This window comes from Lactuca virosa, chromosome 1, assembly GCF_052849685.1.
Source record: "Lactuca virosa cultivar CGN04683 chromosome 1, Lactuca_virosa_CGN04683_v6, whole genome shotgun sequence".
NCBI classification, from domain to species: Eukaryota; Viridiplantae; Streptophyta; class Magnoliopsida; order Asterales; family Asteraceae; genus Lactuca; species Lactuca virosa.
This window is the reverse complement of record NC_136426.1, coordinates 12,237,191-12,259,174: the sequence shown is the minus strand read 5'-3', so window position 1 is coordinate 12,259,174 and position 21,984 is coordinate 12,237,191. Positions and strand designations below refer to the sequence as shown.

Below are 21,984 nucleotides of genomic sequence, written 5' to 3'. Positions count from 1 at the left end.
CCATCCTATTGCGAAAGTTAGTAGCCGCAAAAACAGGTGCCGTCGATATACCAATCGCCCGTCCAGAAACAAGCTGCTCCATGAACATCAGCATAAACACACCGCACTCTCCAAACATCCCTTCCTGTTGGGGCACGTCCGTAACATCCGTAACAGTACTGGATGCTTTCTGAACAGGCAAACCCATGTGATTCCAATAATCAATGTCAACAAGAATGCGGTCTACAAGATCTTCAAACCGCACAAAATCAATCATGGTGACGGCGCGAAAAGATCGCAAGCTGTCGTACAAATTCAACGACAGCGTGTCCATCCATAACTCCCCAAGTACCCAATGATGTGGGTTTATACAAATTGGAAAATAAACATGTTTTACCACACAACCGTTGGAATTAGTTACAACGTTTAATTAGTGTAATATCAAAATAAGTGATTAATCAATAATATTTGTTTACTTACACGGTCAACTTCTAACCAAGATTTACATCCATCTAACGGGTCAAACGGATGTCCCAATGCACTTCCTACCCACTCGAACGTCTCAAATGCAGCAAAAAATGAAGATGACATGATTGTCCATCGAGCATCGTTCGGTCTCCGCTCATTCAAAAGTCTTCCCCATAAGTCAACATGCTGCATTTAAATCTAATTTAAACATACGGCCCTTATCAATTATTTAAATTTTAAATATAAACAAATGTCTTCATACCGCTTCATCTAAATATCCCAAGTCAATTGAATAAAAAAGGAGATCCCAAAACCTTGCTTCGATTCTTTCATTGTATAACCGATGTTTCAAATAAACAGCAGGTTTGTTTCCCATGTATAATGAAGGGGCGGCACATCCAGGAATGACATACGACTCCAATAAAAGTGCCGGGGGATCGCTAGAAGAAACGGGGGGTGGTGGTTCATTGCGTATTACCCCACCCGGACGATATCGGGGAGCATTTTGAACCTACAGTATACACGTAGTCAATAAGTATCCATATACTTAAAAAAAATTTATAGTAAATAAAATTTTAAAGAAACTTACAGAAACATATGGAGAGTTAAGATATCGAGAAGGTTTCAATACCCTAACCGGACGAACTGGTTTTGCAACAGGAGGCACGGGTATATGATTTTCCGCATCCACGATGTTGCTGGCAACAATCTTCTTTTTCTTCTTCTACAAAATACATATTAATTTATTTAATATACTCTGAAAAAATATAAAAATTAATATACAAAAAAAAAATTATAACCTCCTTCACAGGTTTTTTTTTGTTTTCTACGACCAACATCATCATTCTCGTTTACTCGATTTGAATTCGGTGGACTACCGAATTGTTCGTTCACCGGGCTTGTCATCCGATAACTACCTCCCACATCTTCATTCCCCTACATTTAAACGAAAAATAATTTAACAAATAATTATTTTACCTCGAAACCTTTGTTAAGAATTAATAGTAAATTTATAAAATGAAATATTTTACCCCAAACGCTGCGTCAAAAAATTCATTATTGTCATCCCGTTTTTCAAATCCCTCTTTACATTTTATTCCTCGGATTTCTTCCTTCAAGCTTTGAAGTCTTGCCATTATTTCTCGGGTTGTTTTCCTATTAATTCCCACCGTATGAGTTTCTCCGGTGGACTGGGTAGATCGGCTGTTTCCACAGGATGGATAAGATGAAGATGCTCCCTACATATATTTTTTAATATATCAATAATAGTTGAAAATTTTTAATATACTACATACTACTTTTAGTATTTTACTTACATCTTTTCTAAAGTTGTAGCGTACAGAAGAAGGGACTTCTGGCGATTCAGGATTCAGACTAGAAATATATGTCAAGTAATGTGGAGTAGATGACTCGACATCTGAGGCAATCATCTTTCTTTTCGGTTGATGTGCCTCGTCCTGGTCAACATCGAAAAGATCGCAAACTTTCTCCCATGTTAACCTCCTAAGGTGAAACCACCGCAACATACAAGGATATAAATTGTTTCGTCGTATCGCAGCATTCCCCCGAGCTAGTGGGAACATCTCCCATATCCATATCTTGTAATAAATATACATTAATATATAACAGTTAGCAATAACTAACAGGGATTATGAAAAAATAAAAACCAAAAAATTTAAAATTATATTTTTACCTTCAACGGAATAGCAAAACCGGATAGTGTATACACACAAGGTTTTGTGGGATGTTTGGACATATGATCCTCAAATTTCTTAAACATACCCGACAATCTAGGGTATGTTTTACTCCATAGGTAACTCCCCCACGAGAACCTATATTATATACAAAACTATTAGTTAAACATATAAAAAATAGTATTTTTTTATAATATTAAATTGATAAATACCTGTTCCATTCATCCAAGTTCTCCACCACCCACATAAATTCCTTCGTGACTTTGTCTTTGGGTTCTTTTCCCAAAAAACTTTGATTGAGGATATATAGCAAAATCGCACGGACAGCATCGTCAGCCGATATCTCATTGAACCGTCGGTTCAAGATAAGTAGCTCTAAATCTTCTACAAGTAACGTAGTGTCCGTGCGATACGGGAAGACTCTGGACCGAAATGTATTATCACCGTATCCGTGATTATACATGGTTGAAAATTCAATCCTTGAAGTAGGAAAACGGCCCATGTAAAGTCCCGAGACAATACAAAACTCTTCCGGACCAAATGATAAAGAACGTCTAGAAAACATGAAATGTAGACGCTCAGCTGCATCACTTTCAGGGGTAGGACGCAACATGTGAAGTAGTAGGCCATGAATAAGTAGCCCGTCTCCGGACTGAGCCGATAGATCCAAGAGGTAACCAAAGCTAGTCCTTGAAAATATCTCTCGAACCGACCCATTCAACTGACTCAAAACTTCATGCAACTTGTGACATGAAGCTTTCACAGATATATTGCATGTCATCTTTTTGTTAGGAAGCTACAAAATAAATAAAAAATAAAGTTAAATAAGGTTTTATAAATAAAAAAAACAGTGTTGGAGTATCACACAATAAAACAGTTAAGCATTTCATATAATCTATTTACTTTCTATAAAATACCAAAATAAAATAATTGTACACAAAATTTTGTCTTTTCTATACTACTTGTATACAAAAAATAGTATTGTACTTTAAAAATGGTGTGACAATAACATATTTTATAACAAACCCGAAACTACCAAAACACAATGTTATTTTAACAATACAGTATAATACAAAGTATCTACACATTATACACATAAAAACTTCTTCAAATAGATACTACATTGCTATTGTATGCTATAATTAAGACATAGAAAATAACATCATTTTTAACAACATGCAAAAAAGTGAATCATAAGATACATACAAAGGGATACAATCGTTACAAATACGTTTAAACAATTTTTTTTAATAAAATTGAAAATAAAAATATATATATAAAACCATACATTTTAGGAAACCTACAATTTTTTTTTCCAAAAAAAATCATAAAATACATACAAGGGGATACAAATGTTTATTGGCTATTAAATTTTTTTTTAATAATAAAAAAAAACCGTATTTTTGTGAAACCTACGGTGTACAAGTGTTTACTGCACAAACTGTGCAGTAAATACTTGTACACCGTAGGTTTCTAATAAATTATACCACAACAAAATGCATCCAATTCCTATTCTATTGATACCATTTTTTTTTTAAAAAAACGAAAGAAAAAACGTCCGTACGGTTTCATATGAAACCTACGGTGTACAAGTCGAAACTGCACAAACAGTGCATTCGGTACTTGTACACCGTAGGTTTCATATGAAACCTACGGTTTTATATTTTTTTTTTCAAAAAAAAATTTATCCCCATAAACAAAACCTACTCCTCATCACAAACACGATAAAAATTTTAAGAAAAGTAGACAAACCTGATTGTTCTTCGGGTGCTCCATTGAGAGAAAAACATAGCCTAACAATAAAAAAACAATAGAAAAATGACCTAATCTGAAAAAAAATTCATTATATACTTTGGGCTAATGGGCCACGAAAAAGTAGACGACCCCTTGAAACAGTAGCCCATTAGGGGAAAAGAGTAGTCAACGGGCGTTGACCGTAGTCAACGGGCGTTGACCGTAGTCAACCGAATGTTGACTACTCTTTTGTGGGCTATTTTTGGCTAAGTGAGTTTTTTTGGCTATTTTTTGATAAGTAATTAGGAAAAATGGCTAGTTTTGTATTTTCCCCATTTTATATTGGATAAAAAAACTTATTTTTCGTTTATCAATCTATTGATCCATCACATTCATTCATAAACAATCTCTCTTTCAAAAATATATTCATAAAAGTAGAAAGAGACAACTCACTACTCGTCCATTAATACTATACTAGTTGTGAGACCCGTATATTATACGGGTTGATTAAAACAAAATGCTAAATATGAATGATTAAATGGGAAGTTTATTTGAATTTGAAATATGAAATAAATGAAAATTGTGAGAAAAAAAATGTGCGAAAAATAAATAAATAAAATTATGTGTTTAGTTGTCACACCCGTGGCTAAACGGATTAATTATAACAAAATGTTAAATACAAAGGTTTAAATTATAAATTTATTTGAAATTTGAAATTAATAGTCATTATGGTAGGTTTTATTTATAGAAACTAAATTAATGATATATTAGAAATGAAAAATGAATTAAATGACAAGTGGAAAATAAATATATCTCAAAATTATAACAAGATGACATGTGGCCAATTGAATGAGAGAAGGACATGTGTCAAAATCATTCTCATTTATTAGGGTAGATACACAACACAAAAGTGAAGAAAAAAAATCATATAAAGAAAGTAAGTATCCAATGTCAGATGTTTTGTCCAGACTTCTCTATCCAATGTCAGATGTTTTGTCCAGACTTCTCTGTACATACAGATCAGAACATCCGGCTGCATGTGAAACATTGTGTAGGTCGACTAAATGATTTCAATCCGCATAACACACCACACAATTGTAATACCGAACCAATTAATATCCATGATAAATAAATACAACATTTGCTTTTGTTTTATTTTATATAGTCATTTGAATTTTATAATGTCGTCTGAATTTTAAAATGTCATCCGAATTTTATACAGTTATCAAAATAATAATAATAATAATAATAATAATATAAAAAAGAATTAAAAAGAACATAAAACCAAAATAGGGAAAAAAAACGGAAAAAAAAACAAAAAATCACAAGAGGGATGGAATTGAAAAAAAATTATATTTATAGCATTAGCCATAGTTAAAAACTAAAAATGGTCCATGTCCATTGTTGCCTTTTAATTTTGAAAGAAAAAAAATAATGTATCAAATACTTTTTTATAAGAATTATTATTAAGATAAATATCTAGTTTTTAGATAAAATTAATTTATATCATCAGGTATACTGGTGTCTGGTTAAAAAGATCAAAATATTTATAAAATAGGAACAAAGTTATAATTTAATTGCTTAAACTCCTTTAAAGAAGTTTAAGTTGAGTAGATGAATATTTGGAAAATTTGATTATTATTCAAGAATATTTTCTCAACGTTTTGACTTCTGATTAATAAATCAAAATTTCATAACAACGAAAAAATTTTAAACATGTAAAAAGCTGAACGACCTTTGTAAAACATATGTGAAAATGGGTTATATTTAGTGACATGTTTCATGGATTTAAAGTTCAAATTTCATTAATGGTATGGTAGACATGTGACGTGTCACATAATTTGTAAATATACATAGACAAATGTGAGATAATAAGCTGGAATTATAATCTATAACAAAATTTTCTTATGTAAAAATGTTGCTTGATAATTAAAATCCTAAATCATACAAACTTATATCTTTACATTAATGTTCAAAGTGATCCCTCAAACGCTCTTTGACACAAACTTTCCTCATGTGGCCATGCTTCCTAGGTTGGATTCTAAGCTTCATCTACTTGTTTTAAACTTTCTTATTAAACTCAAATACATAATCTAAATTTCATTAACACTTCAAACCCAAACTCATTACATTAGGAAAAAAAAGACATATTTATTCATATCATTATATTGGTCCTCTCTTTTTCCAATTCAAACAGTGTTGGATGTTGACCGATAGGTTATCAAACAGTCTTTCATGCATTGCAAATGCTCCAAGTAAAAAAGAAATACCCGTATACACCTTATCAGATTAAGTGATATCTCAACTGAATCCATTACATAAACAAAGATATAAAGATTACAAATTCTTGAGAGAATCACCGGCTCCTTGAAAAAACCAATAAGAAAGCAGAAAATCGGCTATAAAAATCCCAACAAGCGAAATAACAACAGCAGAAGTAGTGGATTCACCAACACCTTTAGCACCACCCAAAGTAGTAACCCCCCAAGCACAGCTGACAATTGATATAATCCCTCCAAAAACCTGACTCTTAATCATGGCACTAATTATATCCCATGACCTAAGTGCCCTTTGAGCCGAATCCAATATAATATTAATACTAATCCCATAAACCCCATCAGCCAAAATCGCACTAGAAGCCATCCCAACAGTGAAACAAATGAGGGTCAAAAAGGGTAAAGCCACACAAGAAGCAATCACTCGGGGGGTAACCAAATAGTCAACAGGGTCAGTGTCTAAAACCCTTAATGTATCAATCTGTTCAGAAACTTGCATTGTTCCTAATTCAGCAGCAAATGCGGACCCGATACGGCCCGCCACTATGATGGAGGTGATCACAGGGGATAACTCCCGGGTGAAGGCTAGGGCTAGGACCCCACCCACGGCCCGGTTGAGTCCTAACCGGGTGAACTCACGAACAAATTGGATTGTGAAGGCCATGCCTACAAATGCTGAGGTTAACAGACACACACCTACTGATTTTGGACCCACTCTTTCTAGCTGTTGGAGGGTGTTTATCCAGTGGATTTTGCCTTTCAGGATACGGATTATTACTTGACCCGCTAAGATGAAAACGGATAGTCCTCTCCATAGGTATCTTGGAGGTGACCATTTGCTGAATAATGGTTCCGGGTCGGATTCTTGGTTTGGGTTTGGGTTTTTGTTATCTTCTGACACACAGACAGATGACAGGTGGCCATCATCTGGGATAGCAAAAATCTTGGTTTTTGGGTCAAGAAACAATGTGGGTCGGATAAAAGATCCGAACTTCTGACCATTTTGAACTCCAATAATCAAATTAGGTCTTTCGGAAAGTTGGGTTTGAATTTGATTTGGGTTTCTAATTTTCATCCATGTTTTTGTGGAATGATACCTGCTAGGTAAGTAACAGGTTATGGAATGATGTGCAGCTGTTTGCATGATTCAGAGCTCACCTTACTCTCTAAATCCTGCATTAATGCCCAAACACAGATGTAAGATGTTGAAGTTTCTGCACATAATCTAGAAATGAGATATCAGTGACCAACGATTCTTAAAATATTCAGGATTGAAAGCCAGTTGTGTTTTCAGTTTTCAATTCTAGGGTTTGATTGGTCAGATAATTCCATAACCTTCTAACTTCGTATTTTCACACGATTACCATATAGATGCACTATTCAAAAAGATTGAAACACTCGATCCAGCAGATTGGGGTTTATGTATGTCTAATTACGATTGCTTGCTTACTCCACCACTGGAATCTTACTTGTGAACTTTTATTGTTCCCAAAATATAACGTAAAATGACATAATTTTCATAAATTCCATGATTCATGATAACATGATAACATGTTTCCTTACTCTGTGCAAGTTTTGAAAAGTAGATTCGAATCGCGTAACGAACGGATTACCAAATTAAGATTTCACGGAAGCAAACGCAATGCGTTCAAACTTTGAACTTTCCTTAATTCCATGAAAATATTCGAAAATAAGCATTCACTTGTATAATAGGAGTATATGATACACATGTAAAACGAAAAAAATCAAGCACGAGTAAACTCTTATCGGGGTTTAGCCGAGAGTGTGTGTGTAGGAACTAAGAACTGATTTGTGCAATTCGGAAGAGTTTATACCTGTATATCCCCAATTCGAACCGGTTGAGGGCAGCCGCGGCGGTGGCGACAGCGGAGCCGGAGCCGGAGCGAAGGTACTGAAGAGAAGGGCAGAGATGGAAGTTTAGATGGAAACCGTTAACGGCATGGAAGTACATCTACCAAAAAGAGGTTCATATCATTTTCAAGGAGAATATCGAATAAGGCTTCACCCTAAATTTTTTTATATTTTTATTGATTTTAGAGGTAACATATTTTAATAGGGATGATCAAAGGAACCAATCCAGTTGGAACCGGTTCGAATCGGACCCGGCCCGGGAACCGAAGTCGGCCGAAATTAAGAACCGAACCGGACTGCCGGTTCTACCGGTTCTTGTCGTGTCTTAAGTGTTGGAACCGATCATCGAGAAATAGCAACATACGGTTCTGGTTTTTGCCGGTTGTACTGGTTCCGGTTCCAAAAATCCACAAGAATATCGTCCTGGTCCCGGTCCGACCGGTTCCGGCCGGTTCCCCGGTCCAAATGCTCATCCCTATATTTTAATACTATGTATTTGCTTAGTGAGTCCCATAAGTTTTTTCTTGTGTTTTATGAGAGAACAAAGTTGTTTTTGTCGGATCTAATTGGTCATTCCGGAAGAAATGAAGGGGTCACCCGGTAACTTCTTTGCCACTACATTTAAAATGTTTACGGTAAATGATGTTAGAGTTTTTAATGAGATACCAACAACACTTCGTCATCTCCTCGTCTACTCCATCCATTTCCTTCCTCCATTTTTTTGCTTCAACCATGGGTATCTACATCGTTGTCGATGTGCACTTCCAATGAGTCTGTAACATTCCAGATTTCAGGTATTCTTCAAATCCTTCCTTGGTAATAAGTCAATTTTGGCCCTTGATATTGGTTTGGACCTAGCCCTAGGGGCATATTAGTAATTTTTAGGAAGTTGAGTAGTACGTTGGGTGAACATTTGAGAACGTCGTGCGTATTAGGGCACGCCCTAGTACACTGGGCGTACGTGTGTCCGGATAAGACCCTAATTTTTAGGGTTTGTGGGGTGTTTAAGCATCATTATGGGGCATTGTGGCGCACTCGTTCAGCCTCCAAACCTCCCTTAGCCGTCTTGAGAGAACCCTAGCGTCATAGTGAGTATTTTGAGCTTATAAAGTGTGACATCCCCAATTTCACGGTCAGAAAAGACCGATTTAATTTATGCTTTTAAAATAATTTCAGAGTAATCATTTGATTAAAAGTGTTGCGGAATTTGTTCCCAGAAAAAAACATGATAAATATGTTATCAAATCATTTCCGAAGAAATGTATTTTATTCACTTAAACCATTGGGATGTCATTGTCAATACAAAAACATAAGCATAAACAAAACTTACATTCATTTACACTAGTGATCTACTTCTCTTTTAATCTCTCAGTGTAAAGCAACTTCGTATCGATACCTATGATACAATTAAACTGAGTGGGTCAGGCTTGGGAGCCTGGTGAGCATATAGGGTTTTCAACCCACAATAAATAATAAACTTATTAAGTTCTCAATCAATAAATTTATTAATTTCATCAACCAAAATAACCCTAATTACCCATTCCCATTATCCTTACTTTACGTCCCTAAAACAACTATCACAAGGGACCTAGCCTAAGGATTATCACTAGGGGTGACAACATTGCTTTGGGGGTTCCTCAGCAAGTTATGTCAAATAAAACAAACATCGGGGTGACAACATTGCTTTTCCCTCAGCAAGTTATGTCAAACAAGACATCCTAACATAAAACAACCTATAAAGTGACGACATTGATTACCTCTGCAATTTATGTCAAATAAGACATGAAGTCACATCGTTGCCATGTGCTAAGCCCATAGCTCTTATTTATCGACAGTATTTCCCACGGGAGTCTCCCCCCCCCCCCCCCCGCAATACATGTCAGTGGGTTTTCCATATGCTAAGTCCATAGCTCTTATTCATCGACAGTATTTCCCACGGGTGTTCCCCCCGCAATACATGTCAATGGGTTTTCCATATAGCTGATGAACATACTAAGGGGTTTCCCCAGCCATACATGCCCTAAATGCACTCATGAGGGGAATAGAGTACAGCGAAAGAACACTCTAGTCCATTAACACCTACATGTTACGAGCATGCTAGTGTTCCACAGACCATCTAAAACAGTCCATGGTTGTCATCCATACTCTGCTGAATGACGGGGGTCAACGTTTGGGTAAGGGCTTTTCTCATATTGCACCACTCACGAAGGGGAATAGAGTACAACGAATGAGCACTCTAGTCCATTAACACCTACAGGTTGCGAGCCTGCTAGTGTTCCACAGACCGTCTAGAACAGTCCATGGTTGTCATCCATACTCTGCTAAATGACGGGGGTCAACGTTTGGGTAAGGGCTTTTCTCATATTGCACCACTCACGCCAACGTTTGGGTAAAAGCTTTTCCCATATTTCACCACTCACTCTCAACTCATGATCTATATCACTGATCATCTCATCTATCCAACTCACCTTTCATCACACACCCACTATTTAACTCATGATCTATATCACTAACTCATGAAGCTAGTCCGATCACTTCATAAAAGAACAAAGACTCCAAAGCTCTTCCAAATAAAAGTATAGGGAAAATACTGATAAAGTACTCTCGTACGCTCCCGTACCCCGACACGTAATAGTGTCAAAAGGAAGAACTAATGGATGAACACATAGTTCAAAAACACCTAATGAACATATAGTTCAAGAACACTTTATGAACATATAGTTCAAACATACGTACCGATTACAAGTCTACTAACGTTCCACTGGACTATCTAAAATAGTCTGTGGCCGTTGTCTATACTCTGCTAGATGACTAGATCATCTTAAACATCGATACCTCTCATCACTTTTATTTCATCACACATCATCTAATTCATCTACCCATGTTTTACCCAACATATTTGTAGATAAAAATATATATACAGTTTAAAACTTATATAAAACATCTATTCAATAGTCACCTTAATTAAACAATCAATATAATTACACATAGCACGTATTTTAAAGAAAATACTTCATATATATGTGTAAGGTGAAAGTAACTACACACTCACTTGATTAATGAAAATCGGGCAGCAATTCGTTTCCTAAAAACGATCGTTTCTAATAAAACCGGGAGTTTTATTGAGAAATCGGGCTCTGCGAAGGGTCGGGCTTCAAAACCGAAAAGATAAATTTTCCGGGCTTCTCGGGCACTTCGTGGCGTATTCCGAGGGTTATAATTGATACCGGGGCTTCGAGGGAAGTTGAAATGAAAGAAATATTGAAAAAAGGGCTAAAATTGACACTTTTCCAAAATATACCCGGGAGGTCTCGCACCCTCCTATTTATAGGTGCGAGCCTCCTGATCCAACGGTTGAGAATAAGCCACGCGTCAGCAGATCCGAAGAGGAGCTCACGTGGGTTGCGCATGCGAGGCTTCGTTGGCAGCTCCTGATTGGACCGTGGTCTAGTCTGAAGTAGGGAGGGTTCGTGGCACCTGCGAGGCTCGGACAGCTGGTGCGACACGCGTCGGTGCGAGGTAAGGCAGCTTCGGATGGAGGAGTCACCTGGCACGCGTCGGACTCTCGGCTGCACACGCATCACTCCTCGGATGCTTCCACGACTTCGATGACTCAGCAGAATTTCGGACACGTGGCACATTCTAAGAGAAGGTGACGTGGCCGAAGTCCACGTATGCGAAAATCCTCGGTTTTGGGGATTTTTCTCGATTTTCGCGCCAAAACTTCTAAAATCCATAACTTTCGCATATGAGCTCCGTTTTTGACGTTCTTTATATGCACGCGTAGGTAAAATTACGCCCTACAACTTTCGTTTAGACTTCGTCGGCTAATTTTGATTTTAATTTTTATATTATTATTTTTAACAGACCGGGACAGGAAATCCGTTAAAAATTCATAACTTCTTCATCCGACGTCCGTTTTCGTCAGACTTTTTACCGTTGTGCTACTAATGACGAGACCTTCGATTCTCATTTAGGTCGTGTCAGCTAAAAATCACTCGATCTAAAATTCGAGTTTTTAGTTGTCTACTGCTAAGCTGAAACTTCGAAAAATCATAACTTCCTCATACGAAGTCAGATTTGGGCGTTCTTTTTATACTTACTCTCGGTTTAATGAGCACTACGAGTTTCGTTTAGATCACTAAGGCTAAAAAGTAGTTTATCAAAAACTCACTTTTACGACATTCGACACCGTGCCGGTTTATCGTGAAACTTCGACAGGTCATAACTTCTTCGTTATAACTCGGATTTCGGCATTCTTTATATATCCTAATCCTTGTCACGCCCACTACAAGTTTCTTAATAGATATCGGCTTTATCTAAAATTTAATTTTTGACGCTCATTTTTATTCTTAATTAATTAAACCCTAATAATTAAGCATAAAACACATAATTCACATAATATTCACATAATTCCTTTTCATTTCTTCTAAATGAGTTACAAAGGTTAACCTAGACCATTATGTCAATATTAATGCCTAGCCTAAAAACACGGACGTTACATAAAGTGTGTTTTGTGTGCCTTAAAGGAGAAGCTTGTACATCAAGGAGTCAAGGAGGCAAGATTGGCTTGTAGATCTTGGTTCATCATTTGTTTTGGGAGCTCCAGAAGGTACAAAGTTTCTACCTTTGTGTCTATCTCTTTGATTGTGCATATCTATACACATAATTATACATCATATCTTAATACTTTTAATTACTTTTATACCCTTAATAGAACAAAAGGTACTTAATTTGTTATGAATTGTGTTGTAGGGATAAAAGATAAGCTTGGAGCAAAAAGGAAGCTGGAAGCTGGATGCCGGAAGCTAGGAGTTTGAACCAATGTTTAAAATGAAGAAAAAAAATACACTCAACACGTCGTGGTGGTCCTAACAAGGCGTGGTGACTCGAAGATTCCCGATTGATTTTGAAGACCTGTGGAACATGGGATAAACACGACGGCCACGTCGTGGTGGCCTCACCACGTCGTGGTGCTTTGATTTCGGGAAAAGTATAAATACAACTCATTCTTTTACGAATGAAAGACTTTTTGGCTGAAGTTTCTGACAAATTTCGAAGACTAAGGTGCAGAACTAAGGCTTGGAAGTGAAGATACTAATCGAAGCTTGGGAATTGAAGACATCAAGGCAATAATACTTCTCATTACGATTTTCTCTTTAGTTTAATCATGACTATGCTATTGAATTTCGTTTTTATTTCTTTACTTGCTGAAATCATGAGCTAAATCTCATGACTTTCGTTTAGCCTAGGATTATTTGCTAAATTATGAGTTGATTTATGGATCGGATTTAGTTTATATTGGTTATTTGTTGATCTAGCTTATTAAAGAAAGTCACATACTTTTGATAACTACTTCTCTTTACTTATGGCTGAATTAAATTAAGTTTGAATGACCATCTTTCTTAGTTAAATTTGAATCTTATAATCTTGTGACCAACAAAATTGTAGGACTAGAGTTTTGAACGAAACCTAGGGTTAAGTAGGAAAGTGGGTAAAAAGTGTATGAGCTAATATATGGCGATAAATCATATATATAATTGATTCAAACGACCAATCTGATCAATTAATTATAAGTCTAATCAACTCGAACCGAACACTAGTAAACTAATTAATTTGTCCTCTTGATCACCGTATAAATGAGCTTGTTTGCTAAAGGATTAAAGGAGTGAACGCGAATTTGGTCATTATAGGAATCGGTAACCAATTAAACTATAATACATTGCACTTCCACGAATCAACCATAATAACAAATAAATCTGAAGCTAAACGAAAGTATCTTAATTACCTTGGTTAATTAATCTTCGTGTTCCTTGCTTAGTTTTAGTGTTAGCTTAATTAGTTAATATTTAGTTAATTTGGTAAATCAAATTTATAGTCTTGCAAAACTAGAGAAAAACACTTTTCCATTTTATTAGTAATTAATTAGTAGTAGATAAAAATTAGCTAAAACACCGTTCCCTGTGTTCGATACCTGTCTAGTGTGCTATACTATCTTCAACAAGGTACACTACCTTAGGAAATAATTAGTCACGTTAGTAGGATTAACTACTGCTTATTAATTTTTGCATCACTCTTCTAGATCTATCCTTGGTAGCTTATTTGCATTCTTTTGTCCCATAAAGTCCCATTCTAAGTGATAAAAATGAAGTCCCAATGGCTAGAAATGTCCCATGCAATTGGTAGGAAGGTCTTAATGGATTGAGACCATGTATTAAGGACTTTTTGGATGTCCAAAGTCTTAAAGTTTGAGACTTTATGGTTCTGAGACACATTTGGTCAATGGATCTGGAATTTGGGCTTAAGTGCTTAAGCCATTAAGCACTTTATTGGAGTTTTGAATACAACGAGGGTAAGCCCTACGTAGAGAGCAGTATGCCCCGCGTACGTAGTTAACGTCCCCATTTTCCAATCAACGCAAGGCTCGCGTACGCCCCACGTAGCTTCGGGGTACGCCCAACGTACGCCCTATGATGGGTTTTTGCGAGTTGGGCTTCGAATTTAGGCCACCTTTGGGACAGTTTGACTTGGGCCCTTGCTGGACTTTCTGAATAGAAGTGTCTTGGGCCAATTATGGAAATGGACCTTAGGACGAGGCCCAATTAAAGAGTTAGGCCCAATTTGGAAAATTGGGCCAATTATGAGCATTGTATATTTGGACCTTTGGATCAAGGATTTAGAGTTGGGCCTTGGGCCAAATTAGGGAAAGGGTAAAATGGACTATTACCCTATGTTTGGGCCCTTAGACAAGATTAATATTCCAACGGTTGATTAGTGTTCATTTATTGTGATAGTTCGGGATTTTCGGTGAGTCAACAATCGGAGGTTTTCAGTTCAGTTCGACATTGTGAGGTGGGTTTTCCTCACTATACTCAAGGTTCGAATGCACCAAGGTCGGCCCTTTGGATTGTTATCCTGCTTTATTACTGTTGTGATCTGTTAGACCGGTATCCTGGTAGATAGGGAGAATGTGTTGATGGCGGGTGGGGAAAACTTGTCCCCAATTATCTTTTTCTCTTTAATTATATATCATTTTTGAAAAAAATAATAATTAATGATATATTGGTAATTTTATATGGCCCCAACCCTTATTTTTTTTAACAATGTCAAACGAACATCCAACATAAGAACCGTTGATGTGCTAAGTTTTGTCGAAAGAGACCACTAGTGTGTCAGGTTTGTTTCAAATGGACTATCCATATAAAAATGTTTCATAAGAACTATCTTATAGAAAAATTAAAAAACATTATTACCATTGGTGAAATTTTATCTATTGGATTTAAAGGCAAATAACGAGTTGCAACAAGAAATGTTGCGTTCTTTAAATAAAAGATCAAACTATTTTAATATTGATTATTTTGTTATAGCAACTTATATTTATAACTTTAGAATAACTGAATATAATAATAGACATATTTACTTTGAAAACAAACCTAACTACCTTTTAAGTCGACTTCTAAAAATGCAAATGTTACTTTTTTAGTATGTATCCGAAAGGTAAGTGGCGATTACCTAGACGCACACAAACCGGTTTTCTTCTCGATCCGGTTCGCTTCTAGTCAAAATGGTCAACACCGGTTCAAGGTTAAATCGGTTCGGTTTCAAACCGATTCTTCAATAAAATTATGTGAACCTTTGCAAACCGGTTCGGTTCCTCCCACACCGGTTTGAAAGAAACTGATTTAACAAAAAATTGACGCATTAGGCTAGTTTAAAAAAGAAAATGGTGAACAAAAGCAGTCCTTGTATATATATTATATTAAATTAACATAATATAACAATTATTTTTATTATTAAATTACATCTGTGTCATTTTCAATGATTCTTTTCATTTTTTCAACTTTTATATATATATATATATATATATATATATATATATATATATATATATATATATATATATTTGTGTGTGTATACAAGCTCAACTCAATGATTGATTCTAATATTTTCATTCATCATATAAGTGTTTACAAAAATATATAAGAATCCCCCGCTATATATATGACATAGGTTAGATGAACCAAAGGTTGTATGATTTTTATACATAACTCTAACTTATGAAAGACTTAAATATAAGTAACCATTGGTATACTATGAGCTACAACACTTCCCTATTGGGTGCTTAGATATACACTAAATCACATCTGTACTTCTCCCTCTCGTATCTTCAAACAATACATCAAACATTTGCCTCGTTAAAAATCTTGCCGGAGAAAACCCTTTGAGACAAAAACTATCGTTGACTGATAAAAGAATACGATATGGATGTGTTGAGCGAAGAAAAATAACCTATGACTCCTTAAAACCTTATTAAATAAAACCTAGTGAAACAAAAACTCTAAACAAAGGACAAATGAGTACACAATGGTTACAATGGTTAAAGATATTCAACCGAATATTCCCTCTTATTTCATCAATCCTTAGTAAAAATGAGATACACTTTCTGTCTCATTAAAAATAACCTTTTCAAGGTAAACCCCATGAGACAAAATCCTTGAACTAAAGATAAAAATAGTACACAAACATTCGTCGGAATGCCCCCCTTACATGCACTCGACAGGGTGCTAAGTATACATGATGATATAATCCTTACTTCCACACAACTTTGTGCATGACATGTCGTTTAGGTAGCTTATAAAGCTTCTTATGTCCAATTGCTATGACATGTTTTTTGAATGAATACTTTGATAGTGACTTGGTGAACAAATCTACATGATTATTCTCTAATCCATTATGTTGCACTTTAATCTTTTGAAATGTTTGTTGTTCATTAGTAAAGAACAATTTTGGTGAGATGTGTTTACTAGTATCCTCTTTGATGTAATCATGTTTTATTTGATCAATAACAACAATGTTATCTTCATATATGACGATTGGTTCATCGGGATCATAATCTAATTCACATATACTTCGAATATGGCAAATTATAGGTCGAAGCCATACACTCTTTAGTCGCCTCATAAAGCCTGAGTAGTTCAGCAACTAAAGTCTTTACAAGACCCTCAATATCATCATGTTCCCATGGTAAAAAAACAAAACGAATCATATGTAAGAATTTGATTATTCAAAACCAAAACGAATCATTTTTTTAAATTTGTTAAAAGATTGATTCGTTTCAACTTTTAAACTCATTGCAATTACAATGTTGTTGTTCATGACCGGATATATAAAGTATCCAATTAATATAATTTTCTTGTTAGTCGGGGAAAGTAGCTAAATTTTGCCACAAATTTTACCTTCCTTAATCTTTGGGGAAAATTCGTGTCTCAAATTCTCTCCCCTTTCCAATGCCCGGTATTTTCTCTTACTTGTTTGAAAATGTAATTCACCTTTTTCTTTATCTCTTCCTACGCTCCAACTTCCCCTCTCAATTTCTTTTCTCTTTTATGCGGACAAATTTAGTTGAGATCTGTTTTTGACATCAGTTATCTGATTCTAAGGGGTTAATCGATCGTATCAACAAATAATCTGCCACACCCGTGTTCTATTTCAAGAAATTTCTGATCGATTATCGTCGATAAGCAGGTAATTCAGGTCTCAACACCTTGGATTTTTATGTGATTTTCTATCTGCGGTTTGATTAATCGTAGTATATGGTTTCAAAATCGGATTCTTGACTTGAATCATCTAGTGCTGATGCAAAGTTATTTTGGGCGAATCGAGAGTTCACACAAACCTGTAGTTATTGATAAGATGTTCACCGTTGTATAACTCGAAAGAATTTCAGTGGAGTTATTGTTTCGATCGTAATCTCGATGCTTGCTTAAATACCTCTCTATTTTTCTTATAGGGAATCTTGATTTATAACATTCTTTTCTTATATTTATGTACAAACCTGTATTTTTTTTTCAATGGCGTAACAATCTGTCGTTTGATTTTGAACGATTAGAGTAGTGTTTGGGTATGCGTTTTCAAATTGATGAATCATAATCTGATAACCAGATTAATAGTTGATTAAAAGTTAGAAATAGTTAGATAAATTTACATTTATGTCTATAATCAGTTCTCTATCACCACCTCTATTGGTTCTCTAAATATTTTACTATGAATGATCAAAAAATCAAAATCGGAATCGTGTCTTGTTTCATTCTTGATTTTTGATAGGAAATCGTGATTTACAACATTCTTTTATTATTTATTTATTTTTGTGCAAAACCTGCATTTAGTTAACTGGCTTAACAATATGTGGTTTAATTTTTGAACAATTTAGAGGGATATGTGAACCCTCTGTCTAAACGTTTTTATTCTGCAGGAACTCGGTGTAGGTGTGGCTGAAGATTCTTGAGGGGAGGTTCCAATTTTCAGCCATTTCCAAAAAAATTTATTCCCTTATTATGATTTAAGAAATAGAAATGGATATGAGCGAAGGGTACAAGTCGAGTGAGCATAAGGAACAACTTCACACTGCTTCAGAAAGTGGGGATCCTTCATTGAGGATTTCCACATCTCCAAAATCACCAAGATCCCCAAAGATTCGTCATGGAAAAGATAGCCCAACCAAAGGGAGCGCGGTCAAAGGAATTAGCCCGAGGAAAAACGACCGCCATTCGCATTCCGGAACTGATGGCCGTCCCAAGAAAGGTACCACGTTTAACGGAACCCGGCGGAATTGGAATTCACAATTCCATTCCATCTCATATTTGATTGCCAAACGGACGCTTGGAATCCTTTGAATTCCATGCGAGGGTGGAAATTCCATTCTTCCTTTTTATAAATAAATTTTGATGTATTCTTTTCTTCCAAAAACGACAGGTGGTTGTGGCGGGAAGGGAACATGGGGAGGAATACTCGATATGGATGATAATCACTTTGTTGATAGTAACGACCCAAACTATAGTAGTAGTGAGGTACGTCTATCGTCTTCTTTCACCCATAATAGCAACATACTTACATTTCTTTACCCATAATAGCAACATAGTTTCAATAATCTTTTCAGGAGAAGGATAAAACAGGTATTAAAAAAGTGTGTCCGAGATTTGAGGGGTACAAGAAAAAGGCTGCAATCATAGTGGAAGAATATTTTGCCACTGACGATGTGATCTCAACTGCAAACGAATTAAAAGACCTTGAAATGCCAAGTTACAGCTACTATTTTGTAAAGAAACTCATTTCCATGGCTATGGATCGACACGATAAAGAAAAAGAAATGGCGGCTGTTCTTTTATCCTCTCTCTATGCTGACGTCATCGATCCGCGTCAAGTCTACAAAGGTTTCCGGAAGCTTGTAGAATCTGCAGACGATCTGATCGTTGATATTCCAGACACGGTCGATGTTCTCGCGTTGTTTGTAGCTCGGGCAGTCGTAGACGACATACTCCCGCCCGCATTCTTGAAAAAGGAAATGGAGGCTTTGCCGGGCGGGTCCAAGGGCATAGACATAATTAAACGAGCCGACAAAGGGTATTTGTCGGCCCCACTTCACGCGGAAATTATCGAGCGGCGGTGGGGTGGCAGTCGGAATAAAACCGTGGAGGATGTGAAAGCGAAAATCGATAATTTGTTGGTTGAGTACGCGGTGAGTGGGGACAAAAAAGAAGCAATCCGATGTATTAACGATTTGAAAGTCCCCTTTTTTCATCATGAGATTGTGAAACGCGTGATTATTATGGCGATGGAACGGAAAAAAGCTGAGGGGAAGCTTCTAGATTTGTTGAAAACCGCTTCGGAAGAATGTTTGATAAATTCGAGCCAAATTTCAAAAGGTTTCACACGAATTATTGACACGGTTGATGATTTGTCGCTTGATATACCGAACGCGAAGGAACTTTTACAGTCGTTGATCTCGAAGGCGGCTTCTGAAGGGTGGTTGTGCGCGTCGTCATTAAAAGCGGTCTCGTTTCACCCCGAAAAGAAATTGGTGGAAGACAGTATTGTGAAAGCGTTTAAAGCGAAAGCACAATCGATAATTAAAGAGTATTTTTTGACGGGGGATGTGTTGGAGGTAAATAGTTGTTTGGAATCGGAAAACCTTTCTTCGATTCCGGAGTTGAAAGCGGTTTTCGTGAAGCGGTTGATTATGTTGGCGATGGACCGGAAGAAACGGGAAAAGGAAATGGCGTCGGTTTTGTTGTCTTCTTTATATTTTCCGGCGGATGACGTGGTGAACGGATTCACGATGTTGATTGACTCCGCAGACGATATCGCCCTTGACATTCCGGTGGTGGTGGAGGATCTCGCCATGTTTTTGGCCCGCGCGGTGGTGGATGATGTTTTAGCGCCGCTACATTTGGAGGAGATCGGCGGCGATTCGTTACGGCCGGATTCCGTCGGAAACAAGGTGTTGAAAATGGCGCGGTCTCTTCTGAACGCGCGGCTTTCCGGGGAGCGGATCTTGCGGTGTTGGGGAGGTGGCGGGAGTTACACGAACGGGTGGGCGATTGAGGATGTGAAGGATCAGATCGGGAAGCTTTTGGAGGAGTTTGAATCGGGTGGGGATAAACGGGAAGCATGTCGGTGTATATCGGAATTGGGGATGCCATTCTATCATCATGAGGTTGTGAAGAAGTCGTTGGTGACGATTATTGAGAAGAAGAATGATCGGCTTTGGAAGTTGCTCGAGGAGTGTTTTAACAGCGGATTGATAACTCCGATTCAGATGACCAAAGGATTTGGGAGAGTGGCGGAATCGCTTGATGATTTGAGTTTGGATGTGCCCGATGCTAAGAAGCAATTTGGGTCGCTTGTTGAAAGGGCTAAAGTGGAAGGCTGGTTGGATTCATCGTTTAGTTTCAACAACAAAGTTTTGGAGAATGGGCATCGTTCTTGAATCCGAGCGATGATGATTGAATCGTTTGTAGTATTAGTTGAGAACAGAAAGTTTTGGAAAAACCGGGAATAAAGGATTCCAAATGTTATGTAGGTAACTGTATGAGCAAGGTGAATTTGATATGAAACAAACACATTTCTTTAACAAATTTAACTGTTCCTTAGTTGATTTGATTTATGTTTTTTAATTAAATTGCTAAAATAAAAAATGATCGGTAACATAGAAAATTGGTGGAATTAAGGATATGTTCGGCAATGAGCTGTAGAGATTTTTTAGGATCTTTTAATTTCTTGTAGAAAAAACTCGAATTCAAAGGAAAAACTTCCTTTAGGATTATTTTAAAGTTTTATTTTAAATAATAAATTCATAATTATAAAACTACTTCCGGTAGCTTTTAAGAATTTTTTTAAAGTTTTTAGTTTTTTATAATTTTTCATTTGACCTGTTACAAAAACTTACAATTATTTTTGTTGAGTAATTTTAAATAAATAAAAACTACAATTTCTAGCTGACAACTAATTTTGACACACATACTCTAAGTCGTGATTGTAATACACCAAATCTCGAATTCGGATAAAATTTTATATTAGATAATTTTAAAACCGATTCACAAGCAAAGATCAACTCAAACATGGAACAATATATTTTTTATGATTAATTTATGATAATCAAGAACACTTAATTATCTTATTCATAATGAATAAGTTTGGTATTGAATGAGAATGATTTAGATCAAACCAGACTTTATGTGCTAATATTAGATCTTCTACTTCCAATTTGATTTTTTTAAACAATAATTCGATAATACTCGAAAAATCATCTTTAAGGAGTTGAGACTTTTACGATGTGTGAGTATCTATCAATATTTATCAATATAATTACGGATATGGATATGTTTGTTTTTTATATGATGCATGTGACCACATGTATTATTAATTTATTAAAGAGATATTAACAAAACTAACCATTTTAAACCATGTAATTAACAAAATGACTATATTTTTTACAGTTTTAAAAAATACGACTTCTATCCTGAAAAAAAAAACAAAGAATTAAATGAAAAGGAAAATAAATTTGTGGGAAGAAATAAAACTTTTGTAATTCAAAAGTGAAAGGATAAAAGATGTAATTTAAGCTAATATATACTTTTTTCAAAGTGAAAGGATCAAATATGTAATTTAATCGAATTTGGAAT

At 35.9% G+C, this 21,984-nt stretch overlaps 2 protein-coding genes across 2 annotated transcripts; one reads left to right on the top strand and one right to left on the bottom strand.

Moving 5' to 3' along the window:
- Positions 1-6,131: 6,131 nt before the first annotated feature.
- ABCI14 (trigalactosyldiacylglycerol 1) lies at positions 6,132-8,158 on the bottom strand. The gene is made up of 2 exons (XM_079067496.1): positions 7,987-8,158; positions 6,132-7,324 (listed from the first exon to the last, which is right to left on the bottom strand). Exon 2 carries the CDS (start codon positions 7,293-7,295, stop codon positions 6,213-6,215), a length of 1,083 nt encoding a protein of 360 aa, XP_078923622.1. The 5' UTR covers positions 7,296-7,324; positions 7,987-8,158; the 3' UTR covers positions 6,132-6,212.
- Positions 8,159-17,267: 9,109 nt separating this feature from the next.
- LOC145132621 (MA3 domain-containing protein) lies at positions 17,268-20,937 on the top strand. The gene is made up of 4 exons (XM_079067483.1): positions 17,268-17,548; positions 18,276-18,604; positions 18,776-18,870; positions 18,960-20,937. Exons 2-4 carry the CDS (start codon positions 18,376-18,378, stop codon positions 20,787-20,789), a joined length of 2,154 nt encoding a protein of 717 aa, XP_078923609.1. The 5' UTR covers positions 17,268-17,548; positions 18,276-18,375; the 3' UTR covers positions 20,790-20,937.
- The last annotated feature ends 1,047 nt before the right edge of the window (positions 20,938-21,984 follow it).